We start from the raw sequence: 19603 nt of genomic DNA, 5'->3' as shown, positions 1-19603 counted from the left end.
AAAACGGTCGCGGTGAGGGTATTTTCAAAGTTTCATGCGCCAAAAAAAACACTTAACTAAAAATAATTAGAGATAAAAGGCTGTAGTTTTCTTCTTTTGTGTCTCAGTGGGGGTTTTCGGTCACACTGCAACAAGTGCAGCTGAGCTTGGAGGCGGCGGCGACGGCACGCACGAACACGACTGAATTAACTTTTACAATTTGAAAAGTCCTGACGCAGCTTAGCTTAGCTCTCACCAAACTGTGCACCGTGTTGCTACTCACCGCGGGGAAGTTTCTCCTCTTCGTCCCGGTGTGTACGGAGATGAGCGTCGGTGCAGTCGCAGCGTGACAAAGTTTGGTTGGTCTCTCTCTCTCTCAGTTCAGCATGGCGGCTTAGGGGCCAGATACTGGATTCAAACCTCTCCGGGCTGCGATATCAACAGACGGGGAGGGTGCGGGGGGGGGGGGGGGGGGGGGGGGAGGTGGTGACAGAGAGACCTAGTGGTCGAAGAAACACTCTGAAGATAAGCAAAAGTATTGTTAAAAAATGCTATGTTACAAGTAAAGGTCCTGCATTCAAAAGTTTACAGTACAGAAGTATTAGCATCAAAATGCAATTAAAAAATACTCATTAACCAGAATGACATGTCATAATATTGGACTTGAATTAATGATGCATTGATTGTGTTCATCACTTTAATGTTGCATCTAATAAAGGGATAATCTAATCTATGATATTACATCATAATATATACATTAATTTGTATTAATCTGAATTCATTTAGGTTGTCAAATGAATGCAGTGCACTTAAAAGTAAAATATTTGCCTCTGAATTGTGGTGGAGTGGAAGTTTATAACAGACAAAATGAAAATGCATAAGTAAAGTACAAGTACCTCAGGATTGCATTGAAGTACTTCAATTTCTATTTTCAACATTCACTACTTTAACGATACTTCTACTTCAATATATTTCACTACTTAAGTAAAATATCTGAGTATACTTCTGCAAGAGGGAAAGTAAAAAGTAATATTATTTTATTCTGTAGAATTATAATAAAATACATTTTATTTATTAAGCGCTTTTCATAATTCTCAGAGACACTTTACATTAAAATCATCATATAAAAGAAAGTTATACACGTACAATATACGTAGTAAGTTAAAATGAGCTCTAACTCCTCCCTACTTTTGTACATTTTGAATGCAGGTCTTTTTCAATGGCTTCTTTTTTACAGGTATGTAATTTAGGTGGAGAATACTAATCCCTTTTAATTTGATTCGCTCTCTCTCAAATCCCACACATTTCCAGACAGGTCATGTCCTCTGTGGTTACCTTAAACCTTGGCTGAGGGGACTCTGTAGATGGACCAGTGGGTTAAAAGGGTCACAGTTGGAGGTCAAAGGTTGCACAACATTTTCCTAGAGGAGAAGTGAATCAAAAACACAGTGGAGGAAAGACAGGCTGACCCTTGTGTCATTGTGCAGGGCAGAGGAGGAGGGAGAGGGGCTTTCCATGGCACTGCAGGCTGAATACAATACCATCTTTGAGTAGACAGATTGCTGCTGGTGGAAGATAGAACGGCGTCCCAGTCTACCTCTGTGGCTGCTTTGTGGGTTCTCTGAATAACAAATGTTGAAAATATACCTGCTCAGTTGAGCTGCAATAAGTCTACAATGTCCCTTTTCTTTTGCCATGTCCTTAAGTATGCCAATACTCCCAGGCATCATCCGCTATACTACAAATTGTTTATTTTCATATCAGCCCCTGGTGATTTGAGAGCTCGGGGTTGAAGGCTGGCTGGAGTTAAAAGGGGATGGTAAGTGCTGCCTGAAATGAATACGTAAAGCAGCTGGGTTTATCTTCACTCACTCTCTGACATGTGCTGCTAAGAGAAAACAGGTGACCGAGGAATGTGTGCTGAAACCCAAATGTAATACTGCTGCTCAAATGATTTGTCACCACTTAGACAGATCTGCATTTTTAAAGACATAATGTACTTATCAGATTTCCATACGTAGGTCTTTCTTGTATTGTCTGCCCCCCAAATTCAACTTGTCAATGGTTAATTTACTATCACTCTGCACAAGAAGGACATTTTAATGCTTAGTTTATATGTTAAAGAAATAGGAACCGACAGACACAAAGGCACCACACAGCGAGGCTTATTTTAATGCTCCTGTAGATAAGAATATCTGATAAATGCCCAAAATGTAAATTTAACAGGAACAGAAAGTCTCCCCCACACATACACACAATAGATGAGTGTATTAGAGTTAAGGTGTTGATTTCCAGTGTAAGTATATGATCTTCATGCCTGAACTCTTCAGACACACCAGTTGGATATATTTAGAGTCCCTCGCTGGTGTATCCATGCTACAAGGCAGACCACAATTATTCAGAACACTGGAAGGGCCAGCGCTGGTCTGAGATCAGTCAAGAGGGGGAGTGCATGTGTGTCGACTGGTACGGGAGAGAATCAACACCACAAGTGTCAGAGGTCAGGGCCACTGGTCCGATATGCTGTAAACTCAGGAGTTTAAAATGGAACATTGCCCCCTATAACTTTTAATACAAGATCTTGCAAAGCTTAAGTTTTAAAATACTCTCAATATATATTTCTGAAGGAGTGAGGTCTGTTATAATCAGTCAGTTCTGGGACAAACATACAGACGTTTGGTGCACTTTATACTTAAGTTTATTAGCCCACATATTTCCCTAAACCAATAATATGTAATATCTAAACTCTGGTCAGGTAAACTTTAGGAAATAACATTTTGCAATAATGCGTTACAGTCCGACTATCACCATTGTAGTGGAGCAGCACCATCTAGTGGCAAATATCAAAGATGACATCTTAATATTGAATGAACCATTGCCTCGGCGTGGAAATGCATGTATGTTGCGCATGCGCAGACAGATGTCCCTAGTTTTAGTTATAATGAAAATGTTAGTTCTGCCAAACACCATGGAGGCCAGGTACAGCTTATTTTTTTATTTTATTTTTACTACTAATGCCGCTTTGCAATGTTTGAGAATCCGCAGTGGGCCCACCCTCAGTGTGATGTAATTGACCTCAAGTGCTATTGTGATGGGTTTTTTTTTTTAAATGGCCTGACTTGCACCACAAAGTCAACATGAGGACATCTGCTGCAATATAACTGTGTAATGGTACCCGTGCACTGTTAAAGAATTTGACTCTGTTTTTTGCATCTTGTACTTCCACAGATAGGGACAAGGACAACAAAGGTAGACGGATAAAGGTACAGAATAGACAGGGCGGTTATGTAAGTAGTGAAACAGGTGCAAGTATAAATATGATGTAAATATTACGCACCAATGACCAACAGTAAAATAAGAAATACAACTTCTTTATACAAGTCACATGTTCTGTAAGATGTTATAGTGCAAATACATATTTACTGAATGGATATAAATAGAGAGGATGTTTATGTATGTTTATGTACGGCTATAAGATGTACAGAGAAAATTGTTGATCTGACAAGTTTGCGCAGGAACAAAGAGGTGAAGACTAAATTATTGTGTAAACATTCGAAACAATCTAAGAAATACTTGTATTGGAATTTGTTTTTGAAAGCCATTCCATATGGTCTATTGATAAATTACCAATTCAGTATTGTGAGTTTCTGTAAGTGTGACATAACTTATGTACAAATGCATGCAGCACATGTTTATTATATTCTGCACAGGAACAAGATAATGGAGGATAAGAAGCTGGGATCTAAAATACCATTTGGATTAAATGTTGAATTATATGTAGCACCTAAGATATAAAATACAGGTTTCAATTGTACTGATATAGAAATTGTGAACTCCTTGTTCTTTAATTTTCCATGGGAGCGCTCAACTTATTGTTGCAGTACTCTGATCCATTACTGAAGTAAAAGTACTCCATTGGAAGTAAAAGTTCTGCATCCATATCCTACTTCAGTAAACGCATTCAGCAGAAACAAATATCACTGTGACTGATACCTTTTGTGACAATAATAGCATTTTACTGTTATAGCTGGTTGAGGTTAGTTTTAAACTTTGTTCACATGTAGGTAATTAAGTCCATGGTCTCCAAACTCGTGAATGGGCCCCTCTGAAGGGTCACCAGATAAATCTGAGGTGATTAATGGGAGAGGAAAGAAGAAAAAAAACGAAGTTCTGATACACCATTTTTGTGAAATATTGGATAATTTTACCTCTTTGATGCTTGAACAGTTATAGAAATAAAACAATTTGCCTTTTTTGCATATTGTGTGATGGATCAAATCATCTCCCACCGCCCATGCTCATCATCTTCATGACTTTAGCAGTAAAGTAAAAATCATGGATGTGTACTGAAAGCCCCCTTTTTTCTGCTGGGGGCGGGGCAAACAATCCATGCTCCAATCACAGCCCCCGGTGCTGTCACGTGCCTCCCAAACTGTCCAATAGCGAGCCGCAGATTAAAAGCAGTTTTGCCGCACCCAAAGTGGAATGATGGGCGGAGCGACGCAGGGACGACGAGCGCTAGAGCGATAAACCCACTCTGAGCTCACCAGGGTCGGGGATAAAGCCAGTGAAACCCACCGTCCTGCTTTCACCGAGTTTTCATATTCCATCACTTCATCAAAGAGAGGGTAAGGTTTGAAATAATCGACTTTATTTGCTTTTCAGCGGTTTGTCCGATGCAATAACCCGTGTGTGTGTGTTTTTTAATGTTTGCTCCGCTCTCGTTGTGTCTTAGTGTGGTTAGATGTGGTTAGCTGTTTTTGCTAATATGTTGCTCTGCAGAGGCGCTGCTGCTGTGCACGTTTTCTCGCTGTAAAACGGAGCATTTCTGCGTTTTATTGTGATTTTTAAATGACTTCGCTGCAGCTCAAGGCGGTTTCCTGTGTTGGACAACAACAGCGCAGGAGTGTGTGCCCCCAGTGTGTGTATCGTTAGCTTGCTGCCCGAGCAGGCCTGTTGTTGCATTATTTTTTTGCGTTTCACATGCGCCCCGGTCACTGAAGCTATTTAATATGGGCTGCTCGGGCCGAAACGTTTCGTCATGTGCGATTGTTTCCAATCTGGGCGTGTTTTTGAAGCAGGACGATGGGCTTTATTCAGTTGTGTGTTGATGGAGTAGTTTCCTGTCGTTAAGATGGCACCATGTCCTGCATATAATACACAATATGCACACTCATTTGTAGGATTGTAAGCAGGTCACTGTTCATTCTGTCTTTTCACAGTATAAGAGGAAACGTTATGCCAGACATGAAGTACATTATTAATCCTAAAGGGAAATTATGTTTTTACAGTAGCCGGGTCATATCACTTATTACTGAAATGCATTGAGCAAAACATATTATAGAAATTACAAGTTATAGCTAGAGATCGAGGTAAAAGTTGGACCATACTATAAATATACAGTAAAATATTGTGTATGTCAATACACTGTATATTAGTGCAATTGATGCAATCAAACAATAGCCTATCATAATATTTATGGTGAATTCACTGACAAAATGTATCATCAAGAAACCTTTTGATTTGATAATTTGCTGCTTTTCTCAGATTTTTATATAACATTAAATTTGATTATCTTCAAGTGTTGTCGGCAAAACAATGTCACTCCGGGCTTTAGTTGCAACACTGATTGTCCAGCTCTAGTGAGAGTGTGTAGGAGGATTGAAAGGTGATAATAACCTGAGAGTTTGTAAAGGTTTAATGTGCCTTGTTGACAGTTTTATCCCCAAACCGGAGAACATAACCACTAAGCCAACGCAGTCTGTCTTCTTTCTAAAGTCGACTGAGAAGTCCCTTCCCCCTCATACTGGATGAGGATTAGCAAAAACCAAATGGCCAAGATAAAAAGCTCTGCGAGTGTTGAGGGATGGTAACTCCCTGCATTTGGTAATTCCGTTAGAATGAGTGAAACTCCCAAAGGAGAGAGCTTAGCTCTGGTCAGTCTGGCTCCATGTTGTCACAAACAACACTAATGCACACATGCATACACACTCACTCCAGATACAGAGTGTTTGTTTTACTCCCACTCCCCACGCCCACACCCTTGACTGCAGTGCAGCTGAAAATGTGTTCCTCATTTCAAGTCCATCCTCTCTATTTCACCCTTTCCTTCCTTCCTCTCCATATGTGATCACTTAGGAGGAGGCCTTTATTTTTAACGTTAGAGATGTAAAAGCAGTCACACTTGAGCTATCATTCACACCACATAGGTCACTAATGGCCTTGTCAATATGCTGTAGTAGGCTATGTATCTATGTTTGGTTCAAATGTTTACGGTAGCGGGATACAGGCTAAAGATACGCGAGTACGCGTTGCGGGCTGGAGAGGGCGCGCTAGAGAGTGAGACTAAGGACAGGGAGGGGTCTGTTGTTTCAGAGAGCAATCTTCCACCACTCTGTCCCATATGACATGTGACAGCCAGATAAGACTCCCTGTACTCACACTCTTAACACAGCGTTCGGCCTGGCCTTGGTAGTATGCAGCAGATAATATCTGAGCCATGACGATAGTCCCGGTGATGGTGAAGCTTACATACAGTACATCTTTTTAATAAGCATGACGTTGGCTTCGTCACAGGAGCTATTTACTTGCCACTCAACTTAAACTTAAATGTATTACTGGGCTCTAATCGATGTGATGATCATTAATTTTAGGGTGGACAATGTTTGGACAGCTTGGAAAAGGTGACATTACTCACCAAAGCAGAGGGAAATATCTCTCTTTAGCTGCCAAGTGCTCCACTAAGTGCACAAGCTAGTTGCTAACTATGCCATTTATTGCCCTTTTTAACTGGGTAAGATCACACACATGGATACTGTGCTTTGGAACTGAGACGAGACAAAACAATGTCATTTTTTTGCATGCAGTGTGGTATGACATTTATGATATAATTTATGCTATAATATTCACATGTATTGTTGTTAGATCCTGTTGTCCATAAAGCTATGACTTCTCTGTGTATGGCAATTACTCCGTGGTACACACGACCATGCATAGGGCAGTGCTAAAATGACACCGAACGCATTCCTACGAGGCGTAGTAGTCAGTCTGAAACACACACACACACACTAAAGAGCAGTTGCTAGTGGATTCTTCGTCCCCAGTAATGACAGGCATCTAGCTCAGAGATATAAAGAGCCTCGTCCGAGTGCTTCGCTCAAATGTTTCAAAACTGCTTCCATGAAACACCAACTACACACACACACACACACACACACACACACTAAAAATAACAAAGAAAGACCAGTAAATAATTTGAGGACAACTTTTTTTTTTTTTTCCACACCATAAAGATCTTTTCACTGCCAAGAGCTTGATTGGCATATTGTTGGAACAAACTAAATGGATCCTTTTTTGCTTAATACATTTTTTTTTCAGTGAGCTTGGTCATGCTGAAAATGTGTTTCAGTGCAAGCTTCCATCTCTCAAAAGAGAATTATGATAAAATGGAAATATGCACAATGTACAGTACACACCAGTGCTTTTAAAGCCAGCCACCGTGGGAGAGTGCTTCTCCTCACATAATACATCATTGTAAGTTCAAAACATCATAAATCGCTTTGTTTAACGGAGTTAATCGTTATGGGTTGAAGCGTTATGTTAACATAACATACAACTACATCAATAAATGTGTCAACCATTAGAAATTTTGCCATACTGTTAGTACTGACTGAGGGAGCCATGTCTCTGCTGTTGCCTCTAATTTTTCACACAAATGCAGATGGCATATCTTGTAGTGTATGAATGGGATGCTTGATTCATCATCACATTTTCCTGTTGCTTGGAGACGAGTAAAAACCCCTCGGATTCATCCAGTCCAAGAGGTTTTTTTTTTTTTTACACATCCACAGTGAAAATGGAGGTGGAAAGAACAGCAGTTTGATGTGCGACTGTTATATGTTCTGTGTATCGGAGGCCCTCTGTACACAGGCAACCATCGGTGTCTTAAAGTCCTCCTAGCAAACAATCTTTTGCTGTTTTTGTATGAGCTCTTATTCCCCTTTTAGTGCTCCAAACGTGCAAGGCACAGAGGACTAGTCAGGCCCGACAATACAGTGCCAGGACCAGACACTTACTGTCAGGGGTGCTATAAATTCCCCGACATTTGCAGCCGTGCATGACTTGCAGCTTTAGGCACACCAACGGTTCACCCAGGGTTCTTTCCTAACACATCATTTAAAAAGGGTCCTGGTCTACTTGGTTACCCTATTTGACATTTCAGTTTACAACCAAAATTGACAGGCATTATGATGGACACCTGTTTGAGCTCAAGCCCTAGTGTAAATACCAATTTGTGTTATTATGATTAAGGTTTTCCTGGGGTCATGCCATATGACATGTTAGTCCTTCATACCTAACTATAGATGTCAAATTAATTCGTATTTACTGAGACTGGCATGCAGCAGTTAGGGTCATTTCCTGTCACATGGTCTTCTTGCAGAATGTTTAAGAAAGTGGCTCCTTGAATGGTGGTTGCAAAAAAGTGTATGCAAGTAATTTGTAAGTCTATTTTACAATTTTAACTATTTTATATTTAACTAAACTATATAGACATAGTGTTAGTGTCATGTCACTTCAACAGAGTAGTTTGAAGATGTGCTCCTTGTGACACCGACGGTCTTTGCAGCGTGATGTCGGCCTACAGCTGCTCTTACGTAACGGCGATCTCAACAGGCTGTCCCGCGTTTCCATGGCAATGTGTTTGGTTTCCATAGTGATTGCACTCTTAAACAGGAGTGGAGGCTGATGGGGGGCGGGGGGGGGCTGTGAGATGAGCATTGTGGATAGTGAAAGCTTCCTGCATCGACGGCCATTGTTTTTGCTACAGTGTCCACAAGAAATACACCACAGGAAAAAAAAGATGCTCCAGAGATGTTCATGCTGGAATGGTGTCTAGTATTTCTAGAGGTTTGTCACGTTCAGTTCCTCAGTTGTCCCTTTTGTCAGCAGACATGTTGGATTCCCATCGTTGAGCATGAACAACAGACGGCAAACGCAGCATAAACAAGTCAGGGTGAAGTGGATGAGATCAGACGAGCAGTCTAGAAGCATTAAGATCGCCTCGGTGTAAACCAGCTGACGCGGGGTCAGTCAGCAGAAACTGTAGCATTGTACCTTTCTTTGATGCGTGATGCAGACCAACTCCGCCTGTATCTATCAGTACAAATGTATATATTTGCCCAGAGTGACTTTTTTTTAGAATTGACAGATTTCTGCAGTGCACGGTGACATGCGTATTAATAACGGGCCAGGGAGTGAGCGAACACGGAGCCTCCACTATCCCGCTGAGAGCTGGCAGAGACCCTCTCGCTGTCCCGATTCTTGACCCAATCACACGAGTGAGACCGAACAAGAGTTTTCCCTCCTCACTGTTTGCCGAGCGAGTATCCAGCTTCTCATATTCTTTCTTTCGTAATTGCAATTTTAAGACGGTAGTTCTGATTTAAAGGAAAACAGCAGAGAGGAGACACCAATTGAATATTCATATTCATTTGAAGGTATAAACGCATGCGAGATGAAAAGCAAAAAGAACACCATTTGTCTCCCTTCATTTAATGAGTAAATGAGGTGAGAATGGACAAAGCATTGGTGGCCTATAATTAGCCCAAAACAGCTTGAAAACATAAAACGCCTTGATTGGAGCAGGTGACCTGAGGTTTGTGGAAAAATGCTGTTGGAAAATGTCAGAACGCCGATAAAAGCGTGACAGAGAGCGAGAGGGTCTCTGCCAGCTCTCAGCGGGATGGTGGAGGCTCCGCGTTCGCTCTGCAGTTGTCATGGTAGTTTAGGCTGAACATTTGTATCGATGCCGACTAATGGGCCAGAGCAACCCCACATTCACCCATGCATGCTAACACACACTCTGTGTCCTTCAGAGTCCGGGCTTGAGTAGTCTGTGCTGTGACAGACAGGCTGGGACTGTTTATCCACACAGATGGACATCTGGATGGACATGGATCTATAGGAACATCTGTCTGGGTCTCCTGTTGTTGTCAGTAGAAGGGGACACGTGATGATGTTGAGCTAAATGTTGGTTATTGATCCCCAAGCATACGGTAATAGTTCACAACATACCTGTAGAAATAGCAGAGATTTTAGTTTCTAATATTCATCAAGCTCAACGGTGAGAGACGTTTCCAGTTTTTGTTTTACTTCCTGTTGCCCGGCCTTGACGGTGGAGTGATGTTGTGATTCCAGGAAAGGCGTTATGGAAATCGATGAAAGAGGGAGAGGTGGTCATGTGATCGTGACAGGAAGTAGGGAAGAGTGTGGTCTATCTGATTAGCTTTCTCGTGTAATGAATGCGACGCTCACTTCCTCACTTCACAAATGTTTTAATCCTAATTGATGCATGGCCAACCAGCACACATGGAGACTTAAACATGAATCTTGCTAAAATATTTATACATAAAGAAAAAAAGTGTAAAAGTTGTCTCTTATCCCTCTCTGCGCAGGATGAACGGCGACTCAGGTGCCGGCGTGGTGACGGCGCCCCCGCCCACCACAGCCCCCCACAAAGAGCGGTACTTCGACCGCGTGGATGAGAGCAGCCCGGAGTACCAGAGGGAGAGGAACATGGCGCCCGACCTGCGGCAGGACTTCAACATGATGGAGCAGAGGAAGAGGGTCTCCATGATACTGCAGAGCCCGGTCAGTGGGAACGGACACGCTGAATATATTCAGATTCAGTGGCATGCACTACATTTACCCTACAGCCACTACTTTAACTGTACAAATACTGTGGCAACACATGAATAGCTTTCTCAACATCACACGATGGATCCAGTGTATTCCTCATCAACAGTCTGTCTGTGCTCTGCTGAATACTCCGGACAGAGAACAGCTCTGTTTAAAGGCCTATTGTATGTGTGAAAAGCACTGATTTATTCAAGTGCTGAAAAAAGCCCTGAGTGGTGCTTTAAAATTAGCCTTTTACTGTGTTGAGCTCCAGTCAGTGTTTTTTCTGTCTCAGTCACATGTACTGTTGATATACAGTCAGTTACCTAGTTACTAGTTTCACCTAGCTATACCTAATTCAGTCTAATACAAGAGAGGTGTTTCTGTTATTTAGCTTCCCCTCATTGATATAAAATGGATGGACTAAATAAAAGAAATGCCTATCAATTTATGTATTTAATATTTTCCTGTGTTTCTGTCTGCAGGCATTCTGCGATGAGCTGGAGACGATGATCCAGGATCAGCTGCAGAAGGGGAAGACGCCCACCAGCCTGCTGGCTCTGCAGCAGATTGCAGACTTCATGAACACCAGCATGCCTTCCATGTATCCAGCTGCGCCACAGGGAGGCATGGCATCGCTCAACATGAGTAAGCTGTGTGTGTGTGTGTGTGTGTGTGTGAGAGAGACCTCAGCCCTGCTCCCGTCTGTGCTCACAATGAGTAATGCAGCGTATGCCAAAGTTAATTTTTGGGACAAAGAGTCCAATAGGCAGACTCTTATCTAATTGTTATTATCTGGCAAGGAATCAGAATCAGTTGTGTCTGACCGCGTCTCCTCCTCTCAGGTTTGGGTATGGTGACTCCGGTGAATGATCTGCGCGGCTCGGACTCTATTTCCTACGACAAGGGCGAGAAGCAGCATCGCTGCAAGCTGGCCGCCTTTTACCGGCTCGCCGACTTGTTCGGCTGGTCCGAGCTCATCTTCAACCACCTCACAGTAAGATGGGCTTCTTTCTCTTATCATGCAACCGGAGGTTTTGAACTGAATTTCTCATCAAGCAGTTAAGTAAAGATATGTTCACATTGGGCCTAATTAACAAACGCAAATTGCACAAATCTGTGCTTTATACACGTATAGGGTAAATTGTACTTGTACAATACTAGGTGGTCTGATTTGGATGTTTGGAAGAGGGCGTGCTTTAGTGTGTGTAAGTGAAATGAACAGTAACGCTGTAACCTAATGCGACTGACTTCTGCTCCTCTTTAGGTCAAGGTGAACTCGGATGAGGACCGCTTCCTAATCATCCCTTTTGGGCTGCTGTACAGTGAAGTCACTGCCTCCAGTCTGGTGAGAACATGTGCTGATCTCTATTAGAACCGAGTGTCTTTTCTTACGTTTCTCTTTTTACTTTCCTATCGGGGATTTCTGTGAAGATTAGTTTACTTCTCGTTACACTGGGTAACCCCCTCGTTGTCTGCCCCGCTCTCCAGGTGAAAGTCAACTTTCAAGGTGAGATAGTTGACCGGGGAAGCACCAATCTCGGGGTCAACCTGGCCGGCTTCAATCTCCACAGTGCCATCTACGCCGCACGGCCCGACGTCAAGTGCGTCGTGCACATACACACGGCTGCGGGCGCCGCGGTAAGGGACGGTGTATACAAAGTAATTACACCCAGCGTAAGCGCGGACCTGGACACGATAGTCATACACCATGCGTTGTGTGGTGTGTTTGGTTGCAGGTGTCGGCTATGAAATGCGGCCTGTTGCCCATCTCGCCTGAGGCACTGTCCCTGGGTGAGGTGACCTATCACGACTACCACGGCATACTGGTGGACGAGGATGAAAACATTCTCATCAAGAGGGACCTTGGGCCTATTAGCAAGGTAAACGCACAGCCTGTCTCAATGGGAAAATTACATAAAGATGAATAGTACTTTTATTAAAATCTTTCCTGTCTTTCAGGTGTTCATCCTGAGGAACCATGGCTTGGTTACTGTAGGCGCAACAGTGGAGGAAGCTTTCTATTACATGCACAATCTGGTCACCGCCTGTGAGATCCAGGTAGGACGCACGTTGACGAGCACGACTTAAAGCACATTTATTTATGTCGAAGAATCTCAAGTATCATCTCTTTGCTCTCAGTTTGATGCATAGAGCCGTTTATTTCCATTTGGGTTGTTATATTTGCCACCATATGTCTGTCTGCATTTTTCATAACAATTGTCTTTGTCCCTTGTCTCTCCACATTTTTTTTTTTTTTTTTTAATATGTGTTCCATCTTTCCTCATGTTGATGTCCGTGCGCGTCCTCATGTCCACATTTTATTTTCCTTTTCTGCATTCTGGCTCCGTCTGTCGGTATCCCTCCCAATTTCTTTCAGGTGAGAACGCTGGCCAGCGCTGGAGGGCCGGATAATCTGGTGTTGCTGGACCCAACGAAATACAAGGCACGCTCGCGGGTCCCAGAGCCAGCAAGCGACGGGTCGTCCACACACCCGAAGTGGCAAGTCGGGGAGCAGGAGTTTGAGGCTTTCATGAGAATGCTCGACAACTTGGTAAGTACAAAGAAAAAGGGGGAATTGGGACTTCTTCATTCTTTGATCACTGGGATGTGATGGCTAAACCCCGTTGTTGTTGTTGTTGTTGTTGTTGTTGTTTGTCTTCCTGTATCCCAGGGCTACAGGACGGGCTACCCTTACCGCTGCCCGGCATTGCGCGACAAAGCTAAAAAGTACAGCGACGCGGAGAACGCTGCCCCCGGCCACGGTGGCTACTCATACGGGGAGGACAGCGACTCAGGCGCTCGCTCCCCGCTGAAGCAGAGCTTCCAGCGCGGCCAGCGCGACAAGACCCGCTGGGTCAATGCCGGCAGCCGGCCCGACGAGCCCTGCGAGGACGGGCCCGACGGTGGCAGCCCCAAGTCGAAGCCTAAGGTGTGGACGAGCATAACACACGATCACGTCAAACCCTTGCTGCAGTCTCTCTCGTCTGGTGTCTGCGTGCCAAGCTGTATAACCAACTGCTTGGTCTGTGCCTACCTTATTGTTCATTGTAACGATTTTACAGCTACCTTGTTGGTGGAAATGGGCAGGTGGTCGGCATCCTGAGGTTCTGGGGACAGTGAGGAGTAAAAGTGTAGCATAAAGCTAAAACAGTTTTTTTTTTTATTGAGCCTTTTTTTAGGCTCACTTTAGGCACTGCAGATGTCCTATTAACCCACCTTTCTAAACTCTGCTCTGTTAAATCCTCTGTAGCATAGCTGTGAGTATTTTGTCCGCCCTCCGTTTCCCTTCGGGTCTCCTAATGCTTCACGATGCCTGGCCAGCCTCCCCACAGCATGCCCCACTGCATGTGTAGTAGTGAAATGCATTGTTGGTGTTGATGTTTTCCCCAGAGGAGCGAGCAGCAGGGGTGTGTGGCATGAGTCCTCACGTGGGCAGGTGAATGTGGCGAGACACACGGCGGCGGCGCTGCTAACCACCCTTTAGCTCACCGCCCCCCAGCAGCTCTCTTTTAGTTTTAGTCTTTGCATCTTGAAGTTAGCTTTTGTTAGCTTTGTTGCTCAAAAATGATTTGAGAAAATGTACAAAAATACAGTGAGATTTGAGGCCGTATCAACCCTATGAGTGTTATGTTTAAGATGTACATTGCCAGTGTAAAAGAGGGAGGTGGCATGTCTCTAAATGAGAATCTTTAATCACCAGAATAATGCCAGATACATTATAAACATTTGATAAGAAAAAAAAAAATTTGTTAAACTAAATTTCCTTCGCAAAAGAGTTATGCAGCCTGCTTTTCTAATTTTTATTTTCCTCAAACACCTTCAACTGCACCCAGTTGTACTTCTCTGTTTCCTAAAACACCTTTTTAAGACCTGCATGAGTGGAATTGTTTGGAAAAAGAACGGAGAAAAGGCGATGGAATTTGACCTGACTTTTGAATCGATTATCTCCTGTTGGGAAAGTAGGAAATGTTGTGTTGTGAGACTCTCTCTCTCTCTCTCTCAGTGAGTATATATCACGTTTACATGTTCATCTCATACTCGGCTACTTCCATCCAGAAACCCTCCCTCATCTAGCGCAGACGAGCTTAAGACCAGCACAGGAATGACGTCATGAGCTTACGCTTTCCACCGCGAACAACATGCCTAGTTTAAAAAGGTTCAACAGAATATGTTGCATGAAAGCTGAAGATTTGATTTCTATATTCACCCGCTGCTCATTCAGTTTGGTGCAAGAAATGGGTAAAGACGTATTCTTTGCCCTCCAATCATGCTGAGCATTACCAGGTTAAGAAAAACAAAGTAGAAAATGGAGTGTTTTTTTTTTTGTTTTTTTTCTATTCGTCAAGACGATAAAAGGTTACATCCTCTGCAGGAAAGATCCACTCTTGTCTCAGTTTGTGGCTTTTTTTTTTTTTTTTTTTTTTTTTCTTCGGTAGGACGGTGTAATCTTACTTTATTTTCTGCAGGAAAGATCTCTTTTGTTTTTGTTTTTGGTTTTTTTTTTTTTTTTTTTTTCCCCCAACGTGGGCGAGTGTCCTCGAGTGTGTTTCTCTCTTATCTCTGTCGTCCTTGTTGTTGTGTATCAGCCTGGGAAATGACTCTGGTGATGCCAGCTCACCCCTCACTGCCACTCTCGCTTCGTAAGCCAGCCTCATCATCTGTCACCCGCCCTCCCCCCCTTCACTTCTCCCCCCCTCACCCCCTTTTACCTTTTTTTTTATTTGAATTTTTTCTCATTCTGTGATGTTCTCAGTTGATCTTCAGTGTGGTCCTTCTGTTGGTTTTCTAATGGTACATCAATGATGATGACAAATGGTTTTCATACGGGTATAAACACGCCTTTAGGCTTCAGGCGTTGCATCTTCAGCTGTCGTCATGCGGGAGGTCTTTTCACCGGTTTCTGACTGAGCATCACCTCCACCGATCACTTCTGACGTATTATTCCAAAAAAACATTTGAAGGATTTTAAAACTCAGTGTTTCTTCTGCGTGTAAGCTCCTTAAACCTGTCGTACAAGCTTTACTTCTCAGCAACTTAAAAATCACCAAAACTCCTCGTGATCATTTTACTTCCAGTACGCTCTTGTGTTTTAGCATTGACTCCTGTGGATGAACGTCAAAAAGTTGGTCACAGAATACCGCTAATATGTATGACATAATACTGTATGCTTAATCTATAAATACTAAAACAGATTTTAATCTATTTTTTAATTGCATAAACGCGCATCATGCTCACAGGGACATATCTGTAGTTTTCTAGCATTTCTTGACAAAGTCCTTCGTTTTACGACATTTCAGCTCCATGCAACAGTTTCTAAATCGCACACAGAATATGGGATCGATCCTGTAAGAGGACAACCCTAATGTTCTGCATTCAGACAGTTTAGTCCCTCCAGTCTGTGTTTGAGCCCCACGTTACTGGGAAGATGCAGCCTGATATCATGGGATGATAAATGAGCGTCAGAGAGGTATTAGAACAGTCCTCCACTAAATTTAGTGCAAATGAATCCCGTCATCATTGGTTCACTTATTAACCTTTTTACAGCCATCCAACTTTGTTCATTTCAGTTCAGCATGATTGTGAGGCCTGCCTAGTATTTTGTCTAAATCTATTTTTGTGCTTGAGATATTAAGTCATTCAGGATATCCGGCTTTCGTAGCGTTTTAACACTTGATGTGGTGTTCACAGTGGACAAAGGAGGACGGACTCCGCCAGGCTGCCACAGCCAATCAGTTCATCCCAATGAACACCAACCCAAAGGATGTCCTGGAAATGAGGAATAAGGTATCACATTTGCCTCCTTTTTTACTGCCTTTAAGACCATTTGATGCTCCTCACGCACTGTATGTTTACTGTTCTTATGCATGACTTATAATGTTGTTGTTTTGTAGATCCGGGAGCAGAACCTGCAGGACATAAAGACAGCAGGGCCCCAGTCCCAGGTTCTGTGTGCCGGCTCCGTAGTGGATCGTAACTTCAACCAGGTCAGTCTATAAGTTCTGCACATGAAACCCTCGCCGCTACAGCCATCCTGACCTGGACTTAAACATGTCTCATACCGACAAAAATACTTGTTTGGTCTCTTGTATTTACTTAAAATACATTCAATTATAAATGCATCATGTATCCTGTCCAGGTCAGGATTCACCCCTTAAACCGAAGTGCTGAAAAGTGTGAATGTTGTGCTTGAAGTTCGGCCTCTGAAGGAACTTAAATCAACCGCTAATAACTGAGAACAAGCCGTGTCCTCCATGTCGTGTTCCAGAGCACGGAGTGACTTTGTAACTGTCGCATTATTCTTTGACCACAGAGATTGTCTATCTGGCAGGTGAGTAGTGTTTTGGGAAAGGTAACCTCGCTCTGCGCTCCAAACCTGCCAGCTCAGGTCGTGTCCATAATCATACACCGTTTATTTTCTCTCCTTCATCTCTTCTATTGAATTTTATTTATTTTCCTTTTCCGTAGTTTATAGCTGATGCTGTTATCCGGCTCAGCACTTTCAGACTGGTCTCTTTTAATATTTAACAACAGCCCCACTACAATCTAATACACTTTTACTTCTGTGCATGCAAAAAATGGAAAATTGCTTATAATTTTCCCCTTGGGTTCAGTTTGCATGGTTTGCTCTCCCTTTGCCGGGCAGCCCTTAGCTCAGTTTCTCCACTTCCAAAGCTTCCGGGTTTAAAGAGTGTTAAAGGGCCAAAGGAGTCCTTGATTGTTCTTCTGTTAAGACTCAGACTGTATGAACTGTATAGCTCCCCCCCTGTGTGGACCGTTTGTCTTTACAATGCATGGTCTTGGCTATTTGTTCCATCACTGCTATGCTTTCCACAGCCCCGCATCACTTTCCAGAACCATCTCTCTGTGCATGCATGTCCGATACTTGTGTGTGTATGCAGAGGTGGAAAGTAACTCATCATAACAAACGCACACTTGCAGATAAGCCTACAGTTTCATTTAGTTTTTTTTTACTTCTATAACCAAGAGGACGTTTTCACTTTGAGCTCTTTTCTGAAAGCTTAACTCTCCAAACTTTACATTTGGGAGATTTCTATGTGTGTATTCTTATTGAAATGGTCACGATCAGGTTGACAAATTGGCTTTTTCAAAGTAGTGGCCTCAGGTACACTTTAGGATTACTTAGCTAGTAGTATTTGTACTTGATATCGTAGTACTCTTTCCACCTTTGTCTGTGTGTGGAAGGCAGTACGTTTTCTGAAAGTCTGCACACATTCATGCCTGCCTGACAGACTGCTGGTTTGAATGTGCTGGTGTTTAAGAGCTGGGTTGTGCTCCCCTCCCCCCCTCACTGGGTTTACTATTGCAGGACGCCCCTCTGTCTGACTGCACAGACACTATTGATGACCTCGATGTGTCCGAGGGGTCCTATAGTCCTGCTAAATCAATTAGAAAGGTACTTGCTGCTCCAGTCACAAATACCATTCACCTGTACTTCACATCCTACTGTCACTCCTCTGAGCCTGCAGACAGACCCATGGACAGGCTGTTTTCTCACTTGTGTATTTTGTGGTCATGTGACCAAGTCTTTCCTACACTACATGTTCATGCACTCTGAGATTTTTGGATACAGTTGGGTTTTTTTGAGCCGGATACAACCCTTGAGAAGGATTGATGTGTATCTTGCTGTCATGAGTCTGTCTGCAGGAGAGACCTCTGGCTGATACTTCTGCTCATGCTGCATAGTAGTTGTGTGTAAAGTGTCTCTAATCTGATAATCCAGTCCATTTTCTGCCAGCATTCGACACTGCAGCTAGTTTTCAATTGACTAAATCCTTCCTCGTGTGTCGTGCAGTAACTGTTCCCTTGACCTCTCGCCTCGCTCTGCCTTCCTTCTGTGTGTCCTGAAGGGGGAGCTAGTGACCGCGTCTAAGGCCATCATCGAAAAGGAGTACCAGCCCAGGGTGATCATCAGCAAGCAGGGTCCCAACCCCTTCAACAAGCTCACCGACCAGGACATGGAGGAGTACCGCAAGGAGGTGGAGCAGAAACAGAGAGGGCCTGAAGGTAAAGGTGACGGGTGGAAAAGATGAAATCAATCTGTTCAGTGGGAATGAAACCAAACATACTTTCCACAACCCTTCTACCATGTGATTCTGTTGAAGATTACATGATATTTACAATATAAATGTATATAAATCGCAGCTCCCTCGAGAATAGTCTCTTTGATTAGTCTTCACAGGAAGTAGAGATACAGGCAAGAACTGAGTAGAGATCAGCTGAGCTGTTACACTCTGATGTTCACTTTGTTTTAAAGCTATGTGCAGCTACTTTAAACATGCAAGGATACTTTTAATAAAATAATATTTACCTTCCTGCAGAATCATACAAAGAAATCGAATGAACTTCAGATTGGTTGACATTATCTCTCCACACACACACACACACACACACATGCACATAACTTCACAGTGCAGGGACGAGACCATAGTAAGGAGGGATCGGCCTCCGGCGTACCCCGTCCTGGGCCTGAACCACGACCGAGGGGTGAAGCCTCTGTCTCCGCACCTCTACAGTCTGTGGCTGACTCGCCCAGCTTAGAGAGAGCCCCGCCCCCAGCCGCCACGCCGGCCTCTGAGCGGGGCTCCTCCTCCCTCGTCCAGGTTATGTCAGCTCCAGATTCCCCGCACAAGGAGTTCCACTGTGCCGTGCTGAGAGCCCTCAGCAAGGAGCCGTCAGTGGTAGAGGCAGATCAGGCAGATCGGGCTCCAGGTACACCAGAGCTGTGCCTAAAATATCCGGCCTTCCGCTTCCCTCCTCCCCTGCTCAGCCCTGGTCCGTACACTGGGAGTGTGGGAATCCCAGCCTGCTGTGTCGTCTCCTTTCTCTGGGGGTTTGGAGTCTGTTGCCGCTGTTTTTTTATCCTGCGCAAGCATCCTCCCTACCCACAGTTCAATCTTTCGTTCAATGATTATTCCCCCCCCCC

General features: G+C 43.5%; 2 protein-coding genes across 22 annotated transcripts in view; one reads left to right on the top strand and one right to left on the bottom strand.

Annotated features, from left to right (window-relative positions):
* Positions 1-406, bottom strand: part of sema4d (sema domain, immunoglobulin domain (Ig), transmembrane domain (TM) and short cytoplasmic domain, (semaphorin) 4D) — a 36718-nt gene extending 36312 nt beyond the window's left edge. For 3 of the 5 annotated variants that reach the window (XM_031860010.1, XM_031860009.1, XM_031860006.1), the window contains exon 1: positions 263-406. The gene's annotated coding sequence lies outside the window, so the exon portion shown is untranslated. The remainder of the gene's footprint in view (positions 1-262) is intronic. The other 2 variants (XM_031860011.1, XM_031860008.1) reach the window with 1 other exon arrangement.
* A 4070-nt stretch (positions 407-4476) lies between these two features.
* Positions 4477-19603, top strand: part of add1 (adducin 1 (alpha)) — a 21105-nt gene continuing 5978 nt past the window's right edge. For 11 of the 17 annotated variants that reach the window (XM_031859943.1, XM_031859958.1, XM_031859959.1 and 8 more), the window contains exons 1-15: positions 4477-4607; positions 10434-10629; positions 11142-11304; positions 11502-11653; positions 11924-12004; positions 12148-12297; positions 12396-12539; positions 12619-12717; positions 13037-13210; positions 13331-13681; positions 16348-16443; positions 16551-16643; positions 16970-16987; positions 17987-18073; positions 18528-18684. In XM_031859943.1, the coding sequence (XP_031715803.1) occupies positions 10435-10629; positions 11142-11304; positions 11502-11653; positions 11924-12004; positions 12148-12297; positions 12396-12539; positions 12619-12717; positions 13037-13210; positions 13331-13681; positions 16348-16443; positions 16551-16643; positions 16970-16987; positions 17987-18073; positions 18528-18684 (1960 nt within the window). In that variant the 5' untranslated portion in view covers positions 4477-4607; position 10434. The other 6 variants (XM_031859945.1, XM_031859960.1, XM_031859947.1 and 3 more) reach the window with 6 other exon arrangements.

This window comes from Anarrhichthys ocellatus, unplaced genomic scaffold, assembly GCF_004355925.1.
Source record: "Anarrhichthys ocellatus isolate YVR2014 unplaced genomic scaffold, GSC_Weel_1.0 scaffold23, whole genome shotgun sequence".
Classification (NCBI taxonomy): domain Eukaryota; kingdom Metazoa; phylum Chordata; class Actinopteri; order Perciformes; family Anarhichadidae; genus Anarrhichthys; species Anarrhichthys ocellatus.
The sequence above is the reverse complement of the archived record's forward strand: the minus strand, read 5'-3'. Positions and strand labels throughout refer to the sequence as shown.